The following is a 23,111-nucleotide window of genomic DNA, read 5'->3' as shown; positions in this document are numbered from 1 at the left end:
AAACAAAGTCTCTGCCTCAGGGAATTTATAATCTATACACACACTGAATATTTGGCAGCAAGAACCGAGTGAAAGAAAACAGGACAGTAGAGAACAAAAGAAAAAGAACAGATCAAGAAGAGCATAGATTAAAATAAGAAAAAGCCAGGAAACACTCAAGATAAAAATGGAAAGCGCTCTTAGAAATCTGGATTGATCTTTTAAAAGACCTCACTCCACAATTGGATAAGCCCTCTTTTATTTTATATCATCTTTTGCTACTGGCGTGTGATATCATTTGAAGATGATATAAATTATTTGTCTCTTCTTTCTACTTGCAGCCAAGTACATCCAGATTCTGTCATGTTATGCCACGCAATGCTCCAGTGATGTCCTCCAAGAGCCATCTGCTGTCCACAATGAACAAGGCTTCAGAACCCAAATGATATACTTAAACCTGAGCAAAACAAGCTGGAAGCTTGTTTAAAAAGGCATTGCTTTGCCAAAATGTATTCACTGGAAAAATCTGCTATAAAACAGTGAATATATTATGCAAGTAAAATTAGACCTTTCAACCTGCTTGGTATGATGCATGATTGCACACATTTACTGTAGTTGATTCTGCCAGATTTAAAGTGATTTTATTCTTTTTATGAGACATTTAGTGCAAAAGGTCAAAAGAGAGATTTAGGATCCCTGTCATCCTTTTATTTTAGGAAAAAAACACACATTTACACCACTTTTGATCACAAGATGCAAATCTTTAAGCCACAACAAACAAAGGACAATAATAAACAAAAAAGAAATCAAACCAAATTTTGTATAATTTTGCACGTTAAAAAAGTGACAGATGCAACCCAAACTATAAAATTCCGTTTTGTAGGGACGCATTTCTAGTGATGGTAGCATTGTGAAATCTCACTGCCTGCTATTCTAGTTGTCTAACCAAGTCTTCACTGACATGGCTATTGCTGCTGTCTCCAACTTTACAATCATCAGTTTTTCTTAGACTCTTAGTGGCAGCAGTTTCAGACAACTTGCAATTTCTTGGACATGAGATGCTGTGTTGCCCCTCTGTGCCTCTCTCTTTGAACTTTCTATTTTCTCTGAAGGGATGTCCTAGTCTTTTTGTCTTACTAGTCGAATTCCTACTTTTCTTTTCAGCTCTACCTAAAAGATTACTTCTATTCTGAAGCTTTCAATGCCTCCTCACACAGCCATCCCAAAGAACTGATCCCTCCTTTTTTTTTTTTTTTTTTTTGCTGCCAATTGAATCTGGTACAGACTTTTTGTTAGAGCCCTTACCCTCTGTGCTGCTATTATTTATTTGCATCAGTGTTTCTCTTACTGTAACATGAACTCCCTGAGGACAAGAAGCGTGTCTTGTTTGTGACTCTAGCACCTGGCATGTTAGAAGTGTTCAAGAAACTCAAGACCAAAGGAATGAATGAATGAATGAATGCTACCAGTGACCTTCAGTTCCTCTCTAGTGGTACCCTTTTTAAATTGAATATTTAGATGGAGAAAGCCCCCCTTTCTTTTTTTCCTTATCATTAATCAAATTCATAGTGATGACTAAAAATGAACTGAAAATCAAAATGTGATTTCTACTTATATAGTGTAGTTCTGAGACTGTGCCTTTCATTTTACACCACTTTCCTAATTCATCCCATCAAGTAATCCTCCCAGCAAATAATCAATAAATTTACATTATAATCATAGCACAATACTAAATACTGTGAAGTACCATTTAGTAAAAGAAGAATAAAAGACCCTCCAAAACTTTTTTTTTTTTTTTTTTTTTTTTTTTTTGAGACGGAGTCTCGCTCTGTCGCCCAGGCTGGAGTGCAGTGGCGCTATCTCGGCTCACTGCAAGCTCTGCCTCCCGGGTTTACGCCATTCTCCTGCCTCAGCCTCCCGAGTAGCTGGGACTACAGGCGCCCGCCACCTCGCCCGGCTAATTTTTTTGTATTTTTAGTAGAGACGGGGTTTCATTGTGTTAGCCAGGATGGTCTCGATCTCCTGACCTCGTGATCCGCCCGTCTCGGCCTCCCAAAGTGCTGGGATTACAGGCTTGAGCCACCGCGCCCGGCCAAGACCCTCCAAAACTTTTATAAACTTTCTGGGAAGACAGTACATTCACCTTTCAAAATTTCAAATAACAGTACATAGAGGGTATATGATGCTAGTTGCAAAGTGAGTGAGGCAGACAGTAAGTGTTATAGGCAGGCATAAGAAGAATGATCACTTTGATCATAAACCAGTAAGGATCTGAAGGATCCATTGGTTTTAGAAATGAGAAAAGTTGAAAATACAGCATATTGTATTGGAATAATGAAATGAAGAATAAAGGTTTGTATAAATGTTCTCAACTATGAACCTGAGGATAAGTAAACTGTCTTCCATTTTTAAAACAATTTACCCCAGCTTTAAAACCTACTTAAAATATAATATGATTTGGCTATATGTCCCTACCCAAATCCACCTCCAACTGTTATCCCCACATGTCAAGGGAGGGACCTGGTGGCAGGTGATTGAATCATGGGAGCAGTTTCCCCAATGCTGTTCTCATGAGTTCGCATGACATCTGATGGTTTAAAAGTGTTTGGCAGTTTCTCTCTCTCCTGCTGCCATGTAAGATGTGCCTTGCTTTCTCTTCTCCTTCCGCCATGATTGTAAGTTTTCTGAGGTCTCCTCAGCCATGCAGAACTGTGAGTCAGTTAAACCTCTTTTGGTTTTACCCAGTCTGAGGTAGTTCTTTATAGCAGAGTGATAACGAACTAATACAGAAAATTGGTGCCAAGAGTGGGGTACTGCTAATAAAGGTACCTAAAAATGTGAAAGCAAATTGGGAACTGAATAATGGGCAGAGGTTGGAACACTTTGAAGGGCTCAGAAGGAGACAGGATGAGGTGGGAAAGTTTGGAACTTCCTAGAGACTTGTTGAATGGTTTTGACCAAAATGCTGATAGTGATATGGACAATGAAGTCCAAGCTCAGGTGGTCTCAGATGGAGATGAGGAACTTAACTGGAAACTGAAGCAAAGATCACTCTTGCTATGCTTTAGCAAAGAGACTGCTGGCATTTTGCCCCTACCCTAGAAATCTGTGAAACTTTGAACTTGAGAGAGATGATTTAGGGTACCTGGAAGAAGAAATTTCTAAGCAGCAAAACATTAAAGATGCGACCTGGCTTTTTCTGAACACATACAGTTATATGTGTACACAAAGAGATGGTCTGAAATTGGAACTTATGTTTAAAAGGGAAGCAGAGTGTAAAAGTTTGGAAAATTTGAAGCATGACCATGTGGTAGAAAAGAAAATCCCATTTTCGGGGGAGAAATTCAAGCTACCAGCTGCAGAAATTTGCTTAAGTAAGGAGAAATCAAATGTTAATCACCAAGACAATGGGGAAAAATGTCTCCAGGGCATTTCAGAGATCTTCATGGCAGTTCTTCCCATCACAGGTCTGGAGGCCTAGGAGTGAAAAGTGGTTTCATTGGCTGGGCCCAGGGCCCCACTGCTCTGTGCAGCCTGAGGACTTGGTGCCCCATGTCCCAGCTGCGCCAGCTCCAGTCATGGCTAAAAGAAGCCAAGGTACAGCTCAGGCCATTGCTTCAGAGGGTGCAAGCTCCAGGCCTTGGTGGCTTCCATGTGATAATGGGCCTGCAGGTGTGCAGAAGACAAGAATTGAGCTTCGGGAGCATCTACCTAGATTTCAGAGGATGTATGAAAATGCCTGGATGTCCAGGCAGTAGTCTGTTGCAGGAGCAGAGCCTTCATGGAGAACCTCTACTAGTACAATATAGAGGGAAAATGTGGAGTTGGAGCCCCCACACATAGTCCCCACTGGGGAGCACTGCCTGGTGGAACTGTGAGAAGAGGGACACTATCCTCAAGACCCCAGAGTGATAGATCCACCAACAGCTTGCACCATACACCTGGCCCCATGCAAGTCAAAAAAAAAAAAAAAAAAAAAAAGCCACAGGCACTCAACGCCAGCCTGTGAAAGCACCCAATGGAGCTGTATCCAGCAGAGTCACAGGGGCAGACCTGCCGAAGGCCTTGGGAGCCCACCTCTTGCGTCAATGTGGCCTAGATGTGAGACATGAAGTCAAAGGAGATTATTTTGGAGCTTTAAAATTTAATGACTGCCCTGTTGGGTTTCAGACTTGCATGGGGCCTGCGGCCCCCTTGTTTTGGCCAATTTATCCCATTTGGAACTGAAAGACTTACTCAATGCCTGTACCTCCATTATATCTTGGAAGTAACTAGCTTGTTTTTGATTTTACAAGCTCATAGGTGGAAGGGACTTGCTTATCCCAGATGAGACTTTTGATTTGGACTTTTGAGTTAATGCTGGAATGAGTTATAACTTCGAGTGACTATTGGGAATGCATGGTTGGTTTTGAAATGTGAAAAGGTCATGAGATTTGGGAGGGGCCAGGGTGGATTGATATTGTTTGGCTCTGTGTCCCCACATGAATTTCATCTCAAATTGTAATCCCCATGTGTCAAGGGAAGGATTTGGAGGGAGGTGATTGGATCTTGGGGGCAGTCTCCCCCATGCTTCACTTCTTGTGATAGTGAGTTCTCATGAAATATGATGGTTTAAAAGTATTTGGCAGATGCTCCTTCACTCTCACTCTCTTCTGCCACCATGTAAGACATTCCTTGCTTCCCCTTCACCTTCTGCTGTAATTGTTAAGTTTCCTGAGGCATTTTCAGCCATTTGGAACTGTGAGTCAATTCAACCCCTTTTGTTTATAAATTACCCAGTCTGAAGTAGTTCTTCATAGCAATGTGAAAACAGACTAATACAGAAAATATGAGCATTTTAATAATTCTTTCAGCCAAGTCTGCCTTTCAAATAGATTTATTTGTATTAAACATATTTTGGTATTTCCAGCTCCAGGTACTTCCAGACATTCTTCCAAGTTCTTCTCTACCTTTGGGGGTGAACCCTTCAACCCCATCCTTTCCCTGGAGTGATGTTCTTCAGTCCTTCAGATAATTGTGCCCTCTCTCCTATTGAGTGTACTTCAGTCTAAGTAGCTGACCCCAGACAGACTGCCTCTAAAAATGTCATTCTTCATCTTTTCTCTCCTCCTTGGATGATAGTCAGAGCTAACCTTTCTGACAATGGTAATTTAAGGTCACTGTTCCATTCTAAACCAATATATCACAAAACTACATGCAATAGCTGCAAAAGAAGACCTGCTGCTCAGATATGTTCCAAGCACTGTGGATCTGTCAGAAACAGTCTAACTTAATGTATAAAGTGCCTGTGGGCGTAACAATGGCACAGGAAGCAACTGAGTTCTGCACTAACACTTTCTGTCTGTTTCCTTAGACAGAAGTGAAGGTTGTTCCTTCTGTCTTAATTCACTGGGGTATTACATATATTAACAAATCATAGAATATTAGACCTTCATATGAACTACAAGATATCACAGTCCAGTTACCTCTATTTACAGGAAAATCTGTAACTTGCCCAAGATCACAAAACCGCTTAGAAAAGAAAGAGGGCCAAGAAGCCAGGATTCAGCTCTGCAGTTCTTTTGTCTCTCTACATGGCATGCTGTTTGTCCAAAGCAAGCACCTCAGGATTTATGAGAATCACCCTTGTGTATACTTTGGAGTGCTATACAAGTTTTCCATTCTTTTTGAATATTTGTTTTTAAGCAGAGTTTGCAAATACTACTAGTATAAATATAGATATACTTTATGCAATTTATTTTCCCTATGACAGGATCTAAATTTTTTCCTCAAATAAATATCATCCAACCACAGATAGAGATAGATGGTGTATCAGTCAGTGATATGGTTTGACTGTGTCCCCACATAAATTTCATCTTGAATTCCCATGTGTTGTGGGAGGGACCTGGTGGGAGGTGATTGAATCGTGGGAGTAGGTCTTTCCCGTGCTGTTCTTGTGATGGTGAATGGGTCTCACAAGATCTGATGGTTTTAAAAATGGGAGTTTCCCTTTACAAGCTCAATCTCTCTCTTTGCCTGCTGCCATCCATGTAAGGCATAACTTGCTCCTCCTTGCCTTCCACCATGATTGTGAGGCCTCCCCAGCCATGTGGAACCGTGAGTCCATTAAACCTTTCTTTTGTAAATTGCCCAGTCTCAGGTATGTCTTTATCAGCAGCAAGAAAATGAACTAATACAGTCAGGATTCTCCAGAGAAACAGAACCATTAGGAGATACACACACACACACACACACACACACACACACACACATATATAATTATATGTATATATATACACACACATAATTATATGTGTATATATATATAATTATGGGAATTCATTCACGTGATTATGGAGGCTGAAAAGTCCCAGGATATGCCATCTGCAAGCTGGAGAACCAGGAAAGCTGATGATATAATTCAGTTTTAACCCAAAGGCCTAAGAAAGGGGCAGGGCCAGGGGAGAACTTGCATAGGTCCCAAAGTCCAAAGGTCTAAGAACCTAGAGCTCTGATGTTCAAGAGCAGAAGATGGATATCCCAGCTCCAGAAGAGAGAGCAAACTCACCCTTCCTCCACCCTTTTGTTCTATCTGGGCCCTCAGTAGATTGGATGATGCCTGTCCTCAAGGAAAGCTTCTGTACTTAATCTACTGATTCAAATGCTAATGTTTTCCTCCAGAAACACTCTCACAACCACACTAGAAATAATGTTTTACCAGCTATCTGGTCATCCCTCAGGCTAGTCAAGTTGACACGTAAAATTAATCATCACAGATGCTACGGAGATTAATCATTGCTTTGTATTAGTAGTATTCTCACAGTACAACCTGATAAGAAAGCAAAGTACCCACTCTTTAATGTTACACATCAAATTGATACCACTGATATAAAAATGCTTTATAAAACTGTCAGATGTTATATATCTGAAGAGTTATATTTTCATTAAAGATTTAATGTATTAAATATCTCAATATTAACAATTGCCAGTGGCCTGGAATAATTAATCTTTCACTCCCCTTTATGATTTATGTTGTGCATTTTTTAAAAAGAAAACCCATTACTTTTGTGTTAATTTCCATAGTTCTTTGCCATAAATACTACAAATACGAAACTTTAAAAATCACTATTTAAAATGCACTGGGGAGGGTGGGCTGGGGTAGGTAGTCTTCCGTACGCTGGATTTAAAAAAGGGAAAGAGAGAATACCTCAAGAGAGATGTTAGAGAAGAGTACTGCTGTCCAGATAAGAGTGGGAATAGTATTTTTAACTCATTTTAACATATTATCAGCTATCCCCCTGGGTGTTTACCATACAGTATATTTTCAAATCCATAATAAGCAGTAGGTTGTTTTGAAAAAAATGCCTGTACTGTCAGTAGTGTTTAAGTTATCTACACTCAGATACAATGGCAATTCTCATAATAAAGTACATATTTATTCTCCCACACTACAGTAACATTGTGTCCTACATTATCTACCTTATAGGATGAAATAGAAAATCTAATTTTACAGATGTCCCCCAGAATAGTGTTATTCACTTAATGATGTAGCACCTATGTTCTCACTGAAAGAGAATACTGAGAAATAGATGGCAATGAGTTATTTTCAGGAACAATTTAAGAGGAAGCAGGTGAAAAGGATCCTAATTCTTCAGGGTTTGAATAGCATGATAAGCAGTGTTTTATTACAGGAACAACAAAAAATTAGCATTCACCGAGCTGCTTATACATTTAAACAATGAATAAGATTGTAGTATAGTTCTAAATGTTCCAGATGAGGAGAAGAGGAAGAGAGTCTTTCCATAGTTAAGAATTTTTTTAGCAAGTAGAAAACAAAGCTGATGATTTAGCTATTCATATTTATTTGAAATTGTTTCTCATCTGCCCCTATTCTCTATGAAAAATACACTGTAAAACAAATTTCAAAAGTAGATAATTGTGTATTTCATAATCAGATGGAAAGGTAGGGTTAGAGTTAGGGTGGGGGAGGGACAGGGCAGCGACACCAACAGGGCCAGGAAGATAATGGAAATAGGTCAAGTGTGTCTGATGAAAGACTTGGTGAGAGGGTGGAGCAGACGCTCTGGAGAGCCCATGCCCTGTCTAAAGACATTTAGTTTCAGTTTAAGAAAATAAAACAAAAATAACTTAGCCATGAAAAGCCTAAATTCAGGCCTTTTTCAACCCAAGGACCAATAGTTGGTGAGCTCTGGGTTCATGAAATATAAAACCCTGAGACCTCAGTGAACACCCTCATGAAGATCCTCAGCACACATAATGAAAACCTGGAACAAGGGATAAAAAAATCTTATATTAGATTTTTTAAAAGGTTAGTTTCATATGTTTGTTATCTAAAACAATGCTGTTTACCATCAACTTATCAGGTTATAAAAATTGGTTATTAAGAACCAATATTTTAAAAATACTGTGCCAAAAAAAGGTTCTTTTGCTTAGAGTAAGAGTGTTTTTAATCTGGCAATTGTGAATCTTGAGACATTGATACAAAATTGTGTGCACATGCACAATCTCATATGCATGCACGCATGTATGTACATACGTGACTGTGTCTCCGTGTGTATTTCAAGGACAAACGTTTCACAGCTTACTCAGTGTGCATGACCTCAGAAAGAGAATAGAAACACACAGCAAAAGCAAGCAATCCAGACACAATCCTTATCAGGCAGGTCAAGCTGCAGACAGAAGTCTGGCCTGCCAGCATTCAACCATAAATGATGTTATATAATGACAGAATCCTACCTGTGAAATATTAAGATAAATATAAATTTGTCTCCAGTCTTGGAAGGGCACTGGCAGGACAACGGCAGGAGTTTAAGCATGGGACCAAACTCACTGGACCAAGACACACAGATTTTCTTGAACTGGGCAAGACAAGGTCCGAATTACTAGAACTGTTTCAGAGACTGTCCATCAGCAGAATTGACTTTGCACCTCTGACTCCTAAAAGCTGTTGTTTGAGAAGATCATCCCTGAGCCTGGGCATGGTAGGGGTGAGTTCAGTGATTCCACATGAAGGAATTGAGATGCTGATGTGGCCTGGAAGCCAAGTCAGTCCAAAAAAAGACGAATTTTGGATACATAATTAAGGAAACAGATAACATTTACTGAGTGTCCACTGGCTGCTGGCTGCTAAGAGATGCTTTGTGTATACCATCTCATTTAATCCACTTAATAAACGTTATCTAGAAGTCAAAATATGAGAAGTTTCTCCTTTGTACTGTAAATGAATTCATTCCACTCTTAGCCTTCAGTCTTTCTTCAAGTAAAAACAGATATTATCTCCATATTTCAGAAAAGGATAAAACTTTCCAGAGTACCAAAGTTTCCCTAGATTTGTAAATCTCAATAAAGGAGGAATATACATGCCTCTGTGAAAGAGGCTGGGCACGTAATTTTAAAACACATGCACAATATGATACCATTTTACACTATAAAATAATTTGTTGATTTGGGGAATACAAACTAGGAAGAGATGCACAAGAGATGGATTTCTTTCTCAAGATCAGTGATTCTCAAGAGTAAGAGGACTATCCCCCTAGTTAGGGTTGTCTGTTATAACTAATGAATGTGAGATCATGCTGTGACTTTTTGGGACACCATAGTGAATTAAGGCAGAAGACCCCAGAATGCTGACCTCTCTATCAAAGCTCCTGAAACAAGACCACCTCTGCCACACATAATCCCACCAACAAGAAATTACAATTTAAAGTAATCCTCCGGTAAGCATATTAATGCCTTCTTTGTCTGACATCAGTAAGACTCCACATAATAAGCTTTCCAAATAACCAATGGTTACACATTAAGAGTTAAAAAATAAAAAGGAAGAAAAAGTCAATGTCTTGGTTTCAAACCTTTCCAATATATATTATTCATGCTGTTGCCTCCTTAAACAAAGTGTTTAAGTTACTTTACCTCTTGCTTACCACTCATGATCACCACTGTAACCATGAATTATTGGCCAGGGATGTAACCTGAAGTGTGCTTGCTTCCTTTTCTGTCTGTCATCAGGCTGTCTGCTTATACGGTCTCAGTACCAGCTCATATGGCCTATCTCTTTGCAATTTAATGGGAGCTGAGAAATTCCGGGCAAATGTCAAAACTCATTATAGTTTACTGTTTTATGGTCATTAATTCAAATCCCTTCATTTTGCAGTTCTGAAATCTAAGACTCTAGAGATTAAGCTTTGCCCAAGGTCACACAATGAACTATAGTGAAGTTGTGTCTTACAATTTGTATCTCAGGAAGAAAAACATTGTTTAGTTAAAATTGCTCTTAAGGATTTTAAAAATTATTCTTTAGTATAATATATACTCATTAATTGAGTACTATAGAGATAGATTGAGAACATAAGAAAAGTCTACAGACAGATTACTGTCTATTCAAACCCTTTACCTTCAAGATAACCATCAAATCCAGTAAATGAGAAATGAAGAGAGACATTTTAAGTGTTCTTGCTTCTCTACGGAATTTTTCCATTTGGTTCCAGTATTAAGCCTCTGTATCCTTACTACATTTCAGTTGATTGGTCTCTCCTCTGAAGATTAGAGGCTTATGTAGTAATACTCAGATGTTAAATGCACCTAGAATGCAACTCCACTCTGGGGATACAGGGCAGACAAAGATATACAAATATACAGTACTCCTTGTTCCCTCACCTGCACTTTTTCAGCTACAACTGACTACCTACTTGTTAGATAACAATCTCTGAATATGACCAGGAAAACAGAAAAAACACAAAAGGTTTACTAATAAACATTTCAGTACCCCTCCAGTTTACTTATTTCCTGTTTTTCTTTTGTTCCCTAAGTTATTAAGCTTGCTCTGTAAGATAAGTATTAGTAAATGAGAAGTCATTTGAGTTACATTCAGTCATTTTGATTAGCATCTTTGGTAACTTTTTTTCTCTCTCATAAACATATGGTAAAGCAACATGTAATGTTCCAATAAGTGTGATTTCAAATCTAAAGTACTATTTGTTCATTCCTGAAACCTGAAGCAAACATCTGGTGGTTAATGCTTTGAGAAAAAAAGTACCTTAGTGATATGATTCAATATCATGGGCAAAAATATGTAGATGAGATCAGGCCACGAAAGTTTAAGTTGATCCATTCGATTAAAAAAGGAAAAAGAAAAAACCCAGGTGCTTCTGTGTTTCCTCTAATATATGGAACGGAGACTATGCAGTAGCCTTAAGGGCTTCTTCCTTTCTGCCTCATCTTGCAATTAGATATAAACTGTAACTAGTATACATCCTCCCATTGGAACAAAAGGTGTGACTGCGTTCCTATCCCTATTCCATGTATGCTCAGAATTATTCTAGTTTATGCATACCATTGGGTTCATATTATCGTGCATTTTGTTAATTAGAATTATATTTCCTACATTAAACTTATGTCCCATTTTTTCATGTTTTATTTTAAGATGTATTCCAGTTCATACTTTCTATTTAAAGGCAATAGTTGTTGGCCAGGTGTGGTGGCCTATAATCCTAGCACTTTGGGGGGCCAAGGCATGTGGATCACTTGAGGTCAGGAGTTCAACATGGGCCATAACCATGCTGGTCAGCCTGGCCAACATGGTGAAACTCTGTCTCTACTAAAAATACAAAAAAATTATCTGGGCATGGTGGCAGGTGCCTGTAATCCCAGCTACTCGGGAGGCTGAGGCAGGAGAATTTCTTGAACCTGGGAGGCAGAGGTTGCTGTGGGCCAAGATCGTGCCATTGCACTCCAGCCTGGGCAACAACAGTGAAACTCCATCTCAAAAATAAATAAATAAATAAATAAATTTTTAAAAGGCAACAGTTGAAATAAAATTTTAAATAAAGATGCACTGTCCATTTTGTAATGTTGTTCATTTTAACAAAGTATTTTGAAAAAGAAAGTTTTTTATAATGGTAGAGTATTAGTCTGCTAGGGCTGCCATAACAAAACACCACAGACTGGGTGGCTTAAACAATAGGAATTTATTTCTCACAGTTCTAGAGACTGGAGGTCCAAGATCAAGGTGCTGACAAGCTTGGCTTCTCCAAAGGCCCCACTCTGGCTTACAGATGGCTTCTTCTTGAGGATGGCCTCAAATGGCCTTTTCTCTATGCCTGTGTGCCTCTGATACCTTTTCATCTTCTTATAAGGAAAGGACACTGTTATATTAGATGAGGGCCATACCCTTATAAATTTATTTGACCTTAATTACTTCTTTAAAGACCCTATCTCAAAATATAGTTGCAGTGGGGGTTTTGGCTTCAATGTATGAATTTTAGGGGAACAGAATTCAGTTCATAACAGGGAGTAATGCCATTAATCAAATATTCTGTAATATCTTCCCCTTGAAGAAAAAAGTCTTATGAAGGAAAGTGATAAAGTTTTCATTTATATGTGATATCAAATTATTCAAAATATAAATTCATATGTGAATAATTTATATGAAATATTTATAAGTGAATGAGTGAATGAACATAAAATAACCATTAACTTGCTTTTTGGCCTATCTTAATAGAACCCACAAAGATTTAGCAAAGGAATAGCCAGACAGGCTAACAATTCACACTTTTACATATTGTTTTCTGAAACAAAGGAAAAGATCCAGCATGAGAAATGCCAGATGGGACTGCTGCCCTCGTATACGTTCTCGAGTCAGATTGAGAAATTTGGTCTTTATTTTCTGGAAATGTGGCTTCCATATTGGAAACAAACCTGAATCTTACTCAAATAGTTTCAATATGCAGAGCCACAAGACTGAGGCACTTTAGTCACAAACATAAAATAAAACAAGAATACTGTAGTATTGGTGCACAAATACAAGTAGAGGTATCCTTACCCCCTTGTGAAGATCACACCCGGTTTTTAGAACATGACTTTATGTTTGGTTGGATCATTTGCAGTGTTCTCATTCCTGAATTTTTTTAGTGCTTTGGATTAGGGTAGATAGATTTAGCAAATAAAAATAGAGAGTGCGCAGTTAGGTTTGAATTGCAGGTAAACAATGATTTGCATTTTTTTTAAGTATAAACATGTCTCATATAATATTTGGGATGTACTTCTACCAAAAAATTCCCATGTGGAACATACTTATAATGAAAAATTATTTGTTATTTATCTGAAATACAAATTTAACCATGAGTCCCTTATTTTATCTGGCTACCCTACTTTGGGTTCAAGAATGAATTTTCTCCCCTTGCACCTCCCTGCCCCCCAGCACTCTTAAGCTACTGTCACCAACTTTGTACATTTAATTTCCTAGTCTTAATTTGGTACTGCCTTTAACCTTTGCCCCAACGCATGAAAACCTCAGGCTTCAGGCTTCCTTCTATTCGGCTGCTTTGATATGTGGTTACAGAATCCCTGTGCTTAAGTATTACACCTTTACATCATATGATAGCATTAGTATATATAAGGTACCTAATAATACTGTGAGAAATTTCTAAACCCTGAAATTTCTAAGCCCTGGGCTCAGTGTGCTCACTTGTAAAATCAGGGGATTGGATTCAAGGTGTTTTCCCCAAGGTTTCTTCTAACAATTCCATGTTACTAGTCTTTGAAATGAGGGTTCCATTAGTGCTGTCCTGTGCCTTGTGAAACCTAAATTGTTCCCATTTTAGATTAATCCCTTTTTTTCTGAGTAAGTAGTGTTTACTAAATATTACTAAATAAGGAATGTTTAGATCACTCAGTTTCACCTTTAAAGATACTTAACCTAAATTCCTTAAGGGCCGAAGAACACACTTTTCTTTCTTTCCACCCCTACTTGCACCAGGCTTTGCACACAGTGGGTGATGAGATTATGTGATCATGATCATGGACAATGTTGAAACAATCCCTTTGTGGTGGGCTCTGATAGTCAAAAATAATTTTTGTTATGAACCTAAGCCGTCTCCACGGTTTAAGACAGCAATCTGGGAGCTGCTCATTGTTCTCTTCCGCCATCTAGTGGCGCTAGGGCTGCTTTCGTCCCCTCAACTCGCAGTTTGGAGCGGCACGAATTTTAAAGATTGTAAATCAAATGGATGATTTGTTTTATTCTTGTCATTACAGTAAAAAGGGATTTATAGAGTGTTTCAAGATATAAAATGTAATAAATGTTAATAAAATTTAAGTGTAACACAATGGCAGACTTTAATTCTTGAACCTTTAGATTAAATTCATGCAATTTAATTCCTTTAATATGTTAAAATGTTAAGTTGAAATTGAAAAATAAAAATATAAGCTATATTAAAGTTTTTGAAGGAAAGATGATCTTTTCAAGGTGTGCTTATATACTAGTTAAGAATGTTTTCATATAAAATAAATGTAATCATAGCAGATGTAAAGGAAAGAAAGGGAACGAAATAAAATTCTGATAAGTATTGAATTGGTAGAGAATGTTTCCTTCTTTTTTTAAGCACTTGTCTTCAATTAAGTTAGAGATTATTCTCATTATTATTTATAAATGCAATACAATGTTTAATGAGTGTTGAATATTTAGTTTTAATGTCCTATAATCTGGAACTTTCTTCAAATGGCATTATAGAGGGGTTAATTGTGTGAATCTAAAGTAAAAATAAATTTCTCTAATGAATGAAATAAAATATTTCTGAAGTGTGACTTATTTCCCATTAAAGCTATTTTTCCTGAATAATTATAGGAAATATTTCTGACATTTCAACATTATTCTGGCTTTCTTTTGGTTTTAATTTAAAATGCCAGTGCTATTATGAAGTATTTAGATCTTTCTAATAAAAAATATTTAATTGGAATACCATTTTGTTTTTAATACAATGATAAGCCAGCTAAGAAATCTCCAATTTGTTTTCCAGGGTGGAAAAATCCCCATCAGGTGGACAGCCCCAGAAGCCATCGCCTACAGAAAATTCTCCTCAGCAAGTGACGCATGGAGCTATGGCATTGTCATGTGGGAGGTCATGTCCTATGGAGAGAGACCTTATTGGGAAATGTCTAACCAAGATGTAAGTGCTACCAATAGTTAAACTGCCATTTTGTGAATGTAAACACATTAGCTTGAGGGGGAAATATGCCTTTTGTCCTCACTCAGATTGGCCTTTATCTTCCTGAGAGCTGCTCATGGTCTACGGCTGAGTTTGAGAAGCTGAGTAACCTTTCACTCTGAGATGTATTTGGTGTCCTCAGGGACAGCCGCCAGGCTGTGCCATGTGAGTGCCTGATCCACATGTTACATCTGAGATTTCCACACTCATTCTAATGACGTTTGACTGTGTTTATGCAATAGCCTTGACCTGCAAGTAAGACAAAAGAAAGAGTAATGTTTACTTTTCATTTCTTCCTTAGGACATTTCAATGCACCACTGTAAAGAGCAAATTAATTTAGACTAGATATGACTTAGAGGGAAAAAAGTGAATGCTTTCAGGCAATGCATTGTCAATATATGCCATCTAGTACAGTTCTTTTGAGATACATGACCCCTATTGCAAATTGTTTTGTTTCTATTTTATCTATAAAACTACCTTGGTGGTTGATACTATAATATTATAGAACAGGAGAATTCACACATTTAAACCCTGTGACCTATCCACAGCGATAGAGATAGTATTCAAAAGATACAGGTACTCTGACAATGCATGTAAGTGTACTGTCAGAGCTGACATTATATTTTAAGTTCCCACTTTCTCATCTCAAAATTCAGGCTTTGTCTACTCACCTGTTCTTCTCAAAGTATATGATGGTTTCTCATACAATGGTAATGAGAAATCACCTCTAATGTGATTCTGAATGTTCATAGGTGAAAACAAAGACTATGTAACTATAGATAATCCCTAAACACTATCACCACATCTCATTTGCCAGTTTTAACACAACTTAAGCAACCCACACACACCTCCACACCTCACACCGTCCCAATCTCAAATTGTCCAAGTATCTTAAGGACTTAATTACAGAGAAAATTTATCCTTTTCTAATGTCAGGCATAGATAAGATTGGATTTTGGTTGGCTGGCGATGGCTAGTGTTTCTCCCTGCCATATAGTACTGTTTTTGAAACTGACTCCTTAGTACTGTGAGTGTCTACTGACTCTGTGGAAAATGCTAACTCCAGAAGCCAACATAGCAGCAGGCTTGAGGCCAAACACACTGCTCAGTCGTTGTTCTCCAAAGCACAACATCAGACTGCAAAGCCAGTGTGGCTGGGCCCTGCAGAGCATTTGCCCTTAAGGACAAAGTGCACCGTAACCAGCAACCTTTGCTCCACACCCCCAATACTTAGACTTTTTAGATCTGGGTCATTTGCCTACAGTCTACTATTCATCAGGGAATCTTATTTGAAGAACCCCTTTGCTCTTCCCTTTGCTCTTCAAAGCCACTGGACTTTGTTTGGGGCTGTTCCTGACTGCTTTTCCAGTTTTTCGTAAAACTGAATTCCAGAGGCATAAATTTGTTCCTTCACTTTCAAAAGGAACCCATGTTTTGGGATTTTGTTTGTTTTGTTTTGTTTTTAATCAGTTACCTTAGGTAGTAAAAGCCCTGGTTTCAGTCACCATAGTTCCTCTTCTGCCCTAAACTCAAGATAATGCTTGCGTGCTTGTTCTATTTTAACACAACTAAAATAGGCCATTCAAGCAAATGCCCAGAATAAAAAGTCCTCCTACAGATGAGTTACAGTCTTCACTGCACAGAAGAGGCTGCACCTCAAGTAACCTCCCTAACTGGTATTCTGTTTAGTTATTGTCTTAACCAGTTCCCAGAAGACTTAAAAATTTTTAAATTTCTAATTCAGAGGGCCCCAAACTTTACTAATATACTGGTATCAGTAAGAAGTTATTGAGCATCCATACATGGCATATGTTTATTTATTTGCAGATTACATACAAGTACTACTGTACTAATATATTCATTTAAAACTATTTAGTGAATATCTTCTCCATTCTAGGACCTAGGCTTTCACCAGAGAACAAATACTATATTTGGAAGGGACTGTAAAGATTATCTAGGCCAATCCCTTTATTGGTCATGAAACCGAGGCATAGAGAAGTGACATATTTCCTTAAAATCTCATAGTGGTGACTTACTAATGCTCTTAGAAAATAATTCCAATAAACTTCTAGAATAGGCCATGGGCAAGGAGAAGAGGAATAATTGTATCTTTCATGGTGGTTTTGTTTACAGTCCACGTAGCTCCTCATATAGGGCCAGTGGTTTCTTGCCCTCATGCAGCTTACTTTCTAATGGGAGGGAGACAGACTATAAACAAAATCAGTAAGAGACATAGTATATAACATGACAATCACTGCTATGGGGGAAAAAAGCAAGAGAAGAGAATAAGAATTGGTGTGTTGACTTAAATATATATATTGCAAAATGTATTCATAAAAGTAATTGTTTATGGTCATAAAGGTCATAATCATTATTAGACATTCATAAACATTCTTATAACAGGAGGATACAAATAAATATAAAGAGCAGTTCCATGATTTTTCCTGCCCCCCAGATTTTTCTTTTCTTTTCTTTTCTTTTTTTTTTTTTATTTTTTTGAGACGGAGTCTCGCTCTGTCGCCCAGGCTGGAGTGCAGTGGTGCGATCTCGGCTCACTGCAAGCTCCACCTCCCGGGTTCACGCCATTCTCCTGCCTCAGCCTCTGGAGTAGCTGGGACTACAGGTGCCCGCCACCACGCCCGGCTAATTTTTGTGTATGTTCTTGCTAGAGACAGGGTTTCACCATGTTGGCCAGGAGGGTCTCGATCTCTTGATCTCATGATCCGTCCACCTTGGCCTCCCAAAGTGCTGGGATTACAGGCGTGAGCCACCACGCCCGGCCCCTGTCCCCCAGATTATGGCACCACCCATTTAGTAACCATGGTCACGGTTATGTGAACCATAACTCAACCATGAAAGACACTTAACTTTAAAAGTGCCTCACTTTCAATAAATACAAGAAAGGGGTTACATGATTTTTAATGTCCACTTTAACAGTAACATGCTATGATTTTATAATCTCTGAAGAAATCGTTATTATATTTTTCTCAGCAAATGGAATAAGGAATGATTCATAATATTCTTTTCTGGTGTTTAGGACTTTCCTGAATCTCTGCAGAGGTGCCAAGAATTAGATAGGATGTCCACAAAACAGAAGGACAAATGAAGATGCCAGACCACAAGACAGGTTTTTTAGGAGAGCAGCTTTTGCCCAAATGTGTAGTTTTCAACATAGACCACCATGTAAATTGTTCTTAATAATTGTAGCCTAAAGTAGTCCAAACCTTGTTGTCCCCCCTTCCTTTCCTGGATCTTGCCCAAAAGTTTGCCCAGCCATTCTGGCCATGTATATTGGTGATCTGTGTCCAAGATGACCATTTAGAGAGTGATTTTTGCCTATTAAACCTCATTTGGCCACAGAGGCTCTATCTGGAACTGGGAGAAGATGCTGCAGCCAGGAATAGAGTTCCAACATTAAGCTCATTCTCATTGGTTCAGGGTTGCCAATGCTCACAGCACAAGGCTGAACTCTTTCTCCACCCAGAGCCTGGTTGTTTTTCCACCAGGTAGGGTGTAAGCTGTTGTATTGTCATGGTCTTGACGTGCATTACCAAAGAATATCCAAGCAAGAATCTGGGAAAGGGAGAAAAAAGAGGATGGAGACCTGGGGGGTAAAAAAAAAAAAAAACAAAAAAAACCAAACCTTGAGGTCCTCACATCAATCCAAGACTACAGGAAAATAGTCAGAGCTAAAATCTTTTATGTATCTTGCGAATATTTTTTGCTGCTGCAGTAAAGAGAGTTGAAATTCTGTTTAGCTTCACATATTGGAAGTCAGCATAACTGTGACAGATCCTGTAACCAGGATTTTGTTTGGAAGCAGAAATAGCTTAATCAAAAACTTCCCAGCTGCTCTCTCCAAATACTGGCTATTCCCTATCTGTCCTGCATTTCTCATTTATTTGATCAAAATATGGTATTATGTTTGACTTTTTCCAAGCAAGGCCTACTTTAAATGAAAATGGGATAGACAATACAAATTTGACTATGTTCTGTGAGAATATTTTATATTTTTACTACAATTTAGTGAGTTTAACAAAGCTATTCATACAGATCAAATGGAATATTACTATGCTTTATGATTTTAAATTAGTTTAAGAAATTTCAGATTGTTTTTATGAGTTTCTCCGTTCTGCAGACTGTTGTATATTTTATTACAATGAGCAATTCTGAGTCTGCAGAATCCGTTTTAGTGAATAATATAATGAGTTTCCCAAAGGTCAGTGGTATTATACTTTAGGGAAAGGAAATGAGAAAAAAAAGAGTACACAGAACTAGTCCGTAAAAGACCTAACAAAATATAACAGCAGGTGCCATCTGCCTAGCCATTCAGCTATTACTTACTAAGCATGCGCCAGTCATTAGACCAAATGTGCATGTGGGTGGGGATGGGTAATTAGAAAATCCAGTTTTCAGTAGGCCAAGTATAGTAGCTCACACATATAATCAATGCTTTGGTAGGCTGAGGTGGGAAGATCACTTCCCAGGAGTGCCAGACCAGTGCGGGGAACATAGCGAGACCCTGTCTCTAAAAATATAGAAAAAATTAGCTGGGTGTGGTGGCGCACACCTACAGTCATAGCTACTCAGAAGGCTTGAGCCCAGGAGTTCTAGGTGACAGTGAGCCATGATGTGCCACTGTACTCCAGCCTGGTGACAGAGTGAAGTCCCGTATCTTAAAAAAAAAAAAAAAAAAAAAAGGAGAAAAAGAAAATGCAGTTTTCACTCTCAAAGAACCCACTATGTAGGTAAAGAGATAAAATTCTGGTATTTTTAAGTCTATCCCCACCCCCAAATAGAATGTAGACTCATTAAGGGTGGATTCTGTGCCTTCTACTTTTTTTTTTTAATGGAAACAGTACTGTGTGAAAATACAGTTATTGTTTGATACATATATATGCCAAGAAAGCATAGCATGCAGACTCTATTTTTCAGGGTTCTTTTGATTATAAATGAAAGAAACCTAACCCAAAGTAACATAAGCAAAAATTAGGAAATTTTTTCATCATGAAACTAAGAAGGTGGTCCAGCATTGCTCAATCCAGAGGCTCATGCAGGATTTTTAGTGCTTGCTAGGTGCATTGACTTCATTCTCTCCTACTGCTAAGTTCTTCGCTGTCTGCTTCTGTACACTCCAGGGCTCAGTATTCCAGCTTTGCAACCCCAGCAAAATGAGACCTTCTTTCTGTGAAAATTCATACACCAATCCCAGAGGAGACTCTGGCTGGCTTTGTTAGGACCTTGCCCAACACTAAAACAAAACCATGCCAGGGAAATGGATACTATGATTGCCCCAGCTAGGTTTATATGCCAGTCTGTGCATTCAGAGGTAGTCGGAGCACTGTAACTGGCAGTTTCCCCATAATTACCTCCAGTGAGGGAGGAATTCCCCAAAGCAATGCAGTTGTGCTGTCAGAAGGTGTATATTACTTTTTTGGTATACATCATTTTCAAGAGCAACTTTATTTACTTCAGTATCAAGTGACAGCAAAATATTAACATTGTGAATCACTGTATTCTAATGAGGCAGCAGATTATATTGAAAAGACCAGTCGGGCTTTAGAACAAGATCTCTCAACCTTAGCACTATTAACATTTGGGGCCAGATAATTCTTTGCAGATAAATATGTTACATGCTTTGCAGCACATTTAGCAGCATACTCAGCCACTAAGAAGCAGATGCCAGTAAAACCCTCCCAAGCTGTGATAACCAAAAATGTCCCAGATGTTGTCCAGTCATCAACATAAGATGGAGGGAAAAATCACCCCCAGTGAAGAACCACTGCTTTCTAGCTAGAAAGATCTGGGTTCAAATCCCAGATCCACAATTCACTAGCCGTATAATCTTAGGCAAGTTGTTAAAGCTTTCTGAGATACTGGGTATACTGAGGTTCAAAATACCCAGCTCTGGAATTTGAAAGAATTAGAGATAATATATGTAAAGTATCTGGTACATAGGTGTTTAATCAATGGTAATAATAGCTTACATTTTCTGGTCATACTATGAGCCAAGTATTTTATAGTATTAGCTCATTTAATTTTCAAGCTTTTTCTCTGATGTAGGTAACCATTATTACTCCCATTTCTAGATAAGATAACTGAGGCTTAGAGAGTACAAGTGGCTTACCCATGGTTACATAGCTGGTTAGTGATAACACAAAAGTTCAGGCCCCCTGCTTACTCCAAAATGCATGCTTTTACCCATTAAGCTCTATTGTGGATGTCTAATTTTCAAAGGAGTCTTCATACCACAGTTCTACAAAATGAGATCAAAGCACATTTAATTATGCCTGCTACTCTATCACAAGAGTAGTATTTTTATTGTTTCCTATTAGCAAAAGAATGTGGATTGACTCCCAGTTGTGTGGAAATATAAATATTTTCCACAGGATTTTTGTCTTGATGTTAAAAATGTACCATACTGCCATTATATTTCTTAAAAATATTTAAGGCAGTAGCTTAAAATCAAATTTTAAAGATTGACATATTTAACCTATTACCAGAAACATTTCACAAGTACCTTGAAAGTGTGTAGTCCCTTGCTGTTTTCTAGCATATGAAGATTTTTTTCTTTTTTATAAGGTATTTCAGGGTAATGTTTTATGTTATTTTCATCCAAGTTCAAAATAATTATTACTTACTACATAATGGAAGTACACTGTAATGCTAGAGTTACACATGCTCCAAAGATGATACCAAGGGCACTGCGGTTCTTCCCTCCAACACTTACACCACGTAATGTACTTAACAGAAGAAAATGGAAGCAAAACATGAACAGCAGGCAACATTAAATAACCAAATCCCCACAGAGCTCATATGTAGGGAAAAACGTAGCGACACTTAAATGAGAGGTGACTTAGCTCAAGCTAATGACCTAAATGTAAGATTGGAGTCTTGGGTTTTGTTTTGTTTTGTTTTCTTTCCCCTGACATGATGCTACTAAAAAATAAAAATCACCTTGAAGCAGTTTGAAGCCCAAATGCCTCCTGGGTATGGTATCATTTAGGCATATGCTAGCTACCAAACTAGTTCAGTTTCCCAAAAAGAGAACTGCTATCAGGGAGCATCTCATTTGAGGTTTACTAGGAAACAGGATGCTTCTCAGTGTTTTTGTTTTCATTTATTTTTCCCTCCTTGCTTTTCAAATGCTTTTAAATAATAATGAGTTTTGCTTTAGATTGCTTTCTGAAACTTACCCGAAGGGTAAAAATATGGAGTTTGTCATTAGAATTTTATTTTTATAGGTGATGTGGTCGGAAACAACCTTTTGATCTTAGCTGAATTGATTCGTTTCTTCCAAATTTAAGAAGGAAGAAAATAACCTTTTACTGTACTTCCTGTTTGTCCTCATAATTCTATAACCTTTCTCAATTATGTGTCAGTACTTCAGCCAAGAATGGTGGAAATGTAGAATCCACTTACCTGAAATGCAGCATGATTTTATGACTCGGAGAGTCCAGTCATTTCCGATTTTTGCCTCTGATTAGATTTTCCAAATTCTACTTTATTATGTAATGGTCCTAGTGTAATGATCTGTGTAAGACACTACAGTAAATTGCTAAAAGCCCATTTCTATTATTTCAACCTTCCTTATTACAGAAGACTTTTTACATTTATTTGAATATGTATTCTAACAAAGGAATTTTCAAAAAGACCTTCCTTTTCCTAACTTTTCAGTAATTCCTACTGTTGGTAAATAGGCTATTGCAGTATTTTAATTAAATACATACTAATTACATGAGTATGATGTACGTCTGCTACAGAGGCAAGAATAATAGGGGATATTATGAGATGTAATCAATCATAAACAATTCAAATAAGTTTAAAGGAGAAGAAACCAGTAACCAATATGGTACTTCCACAGTATAACTTTCAAGGGAAAATTTTTTTAACTGAATGACCACAAAACTAGAATATGTGTACATGCCAGCAATATTTTCATAAATAATTAATTATACCTTTAATTTCTATTTGGAAGAAATATGTTTACCAGCTTTAGATCCTATGATTTTTGTTCATTTTCATGCTCTTTGGAGCCTTTACAAAGAGGGATTTTCAAATTCCCTTTTTCTTTGTAGTCATAATCTATTTTTCCATAGCTTTTAGAGATTTTTAGTGGAACCAGGAAATGTATTATTTAGAGTTGTCTA

The 23,111-nt window shown here is 37.8% G+C and overlaps 2 protein-coding genes across 2 annotated transcripts in view; both read left to right on the top strand.

Moving 5' to 3' along the window:
- CRYBG3 (crystallin beta-gamma domain containing 3) overlaps positions 1–23,111 on the top strand; it is a 532,216-nt gene that overhangs the window by 289,549 nt on the left and 219,556 nt on the right. The window lies entirely within an intron of this gene.
- The window catches only part of EPHA6 (EPH receptor A6), a 927,196-nt gene that overhangs the window by 882,327 nt on the left and 21,758 nt on the right, over positions 1–23,111 (top strand). Inside the window, exon 15 of the mRNA XM_015129296.3 lies at positions 14,772–14,921. Within this exon, the coding sequence (XP_014984782.2) occupies positions 14,772–14,921 (150 nt within the window). The remainder of the gene's footprint in view (positions 1–14,771; positions 14,922–23,111) is intronic.

This window comes from Macaca mulatta, chromosome 2 (genome assembly GCF_049350105.2).
Source record: "Macaca mulatta isolate MMU2019108-1 chromosome 2, T2T-MMU8v2.0, whole genome shotgun sequence".
Taxonomy (NCBI): domain Eukaryota; kingdom Metazoa; phylum Chordata; class Mammalia; order Primates; family Cercopithecidae; genus Macaca; species Macaca mulatta.
The sequence above is the reverse complement of the archived record's forward strand: the minus strand, read 5'-3'. Positions and strand labels throughout refer to the sequence as shown.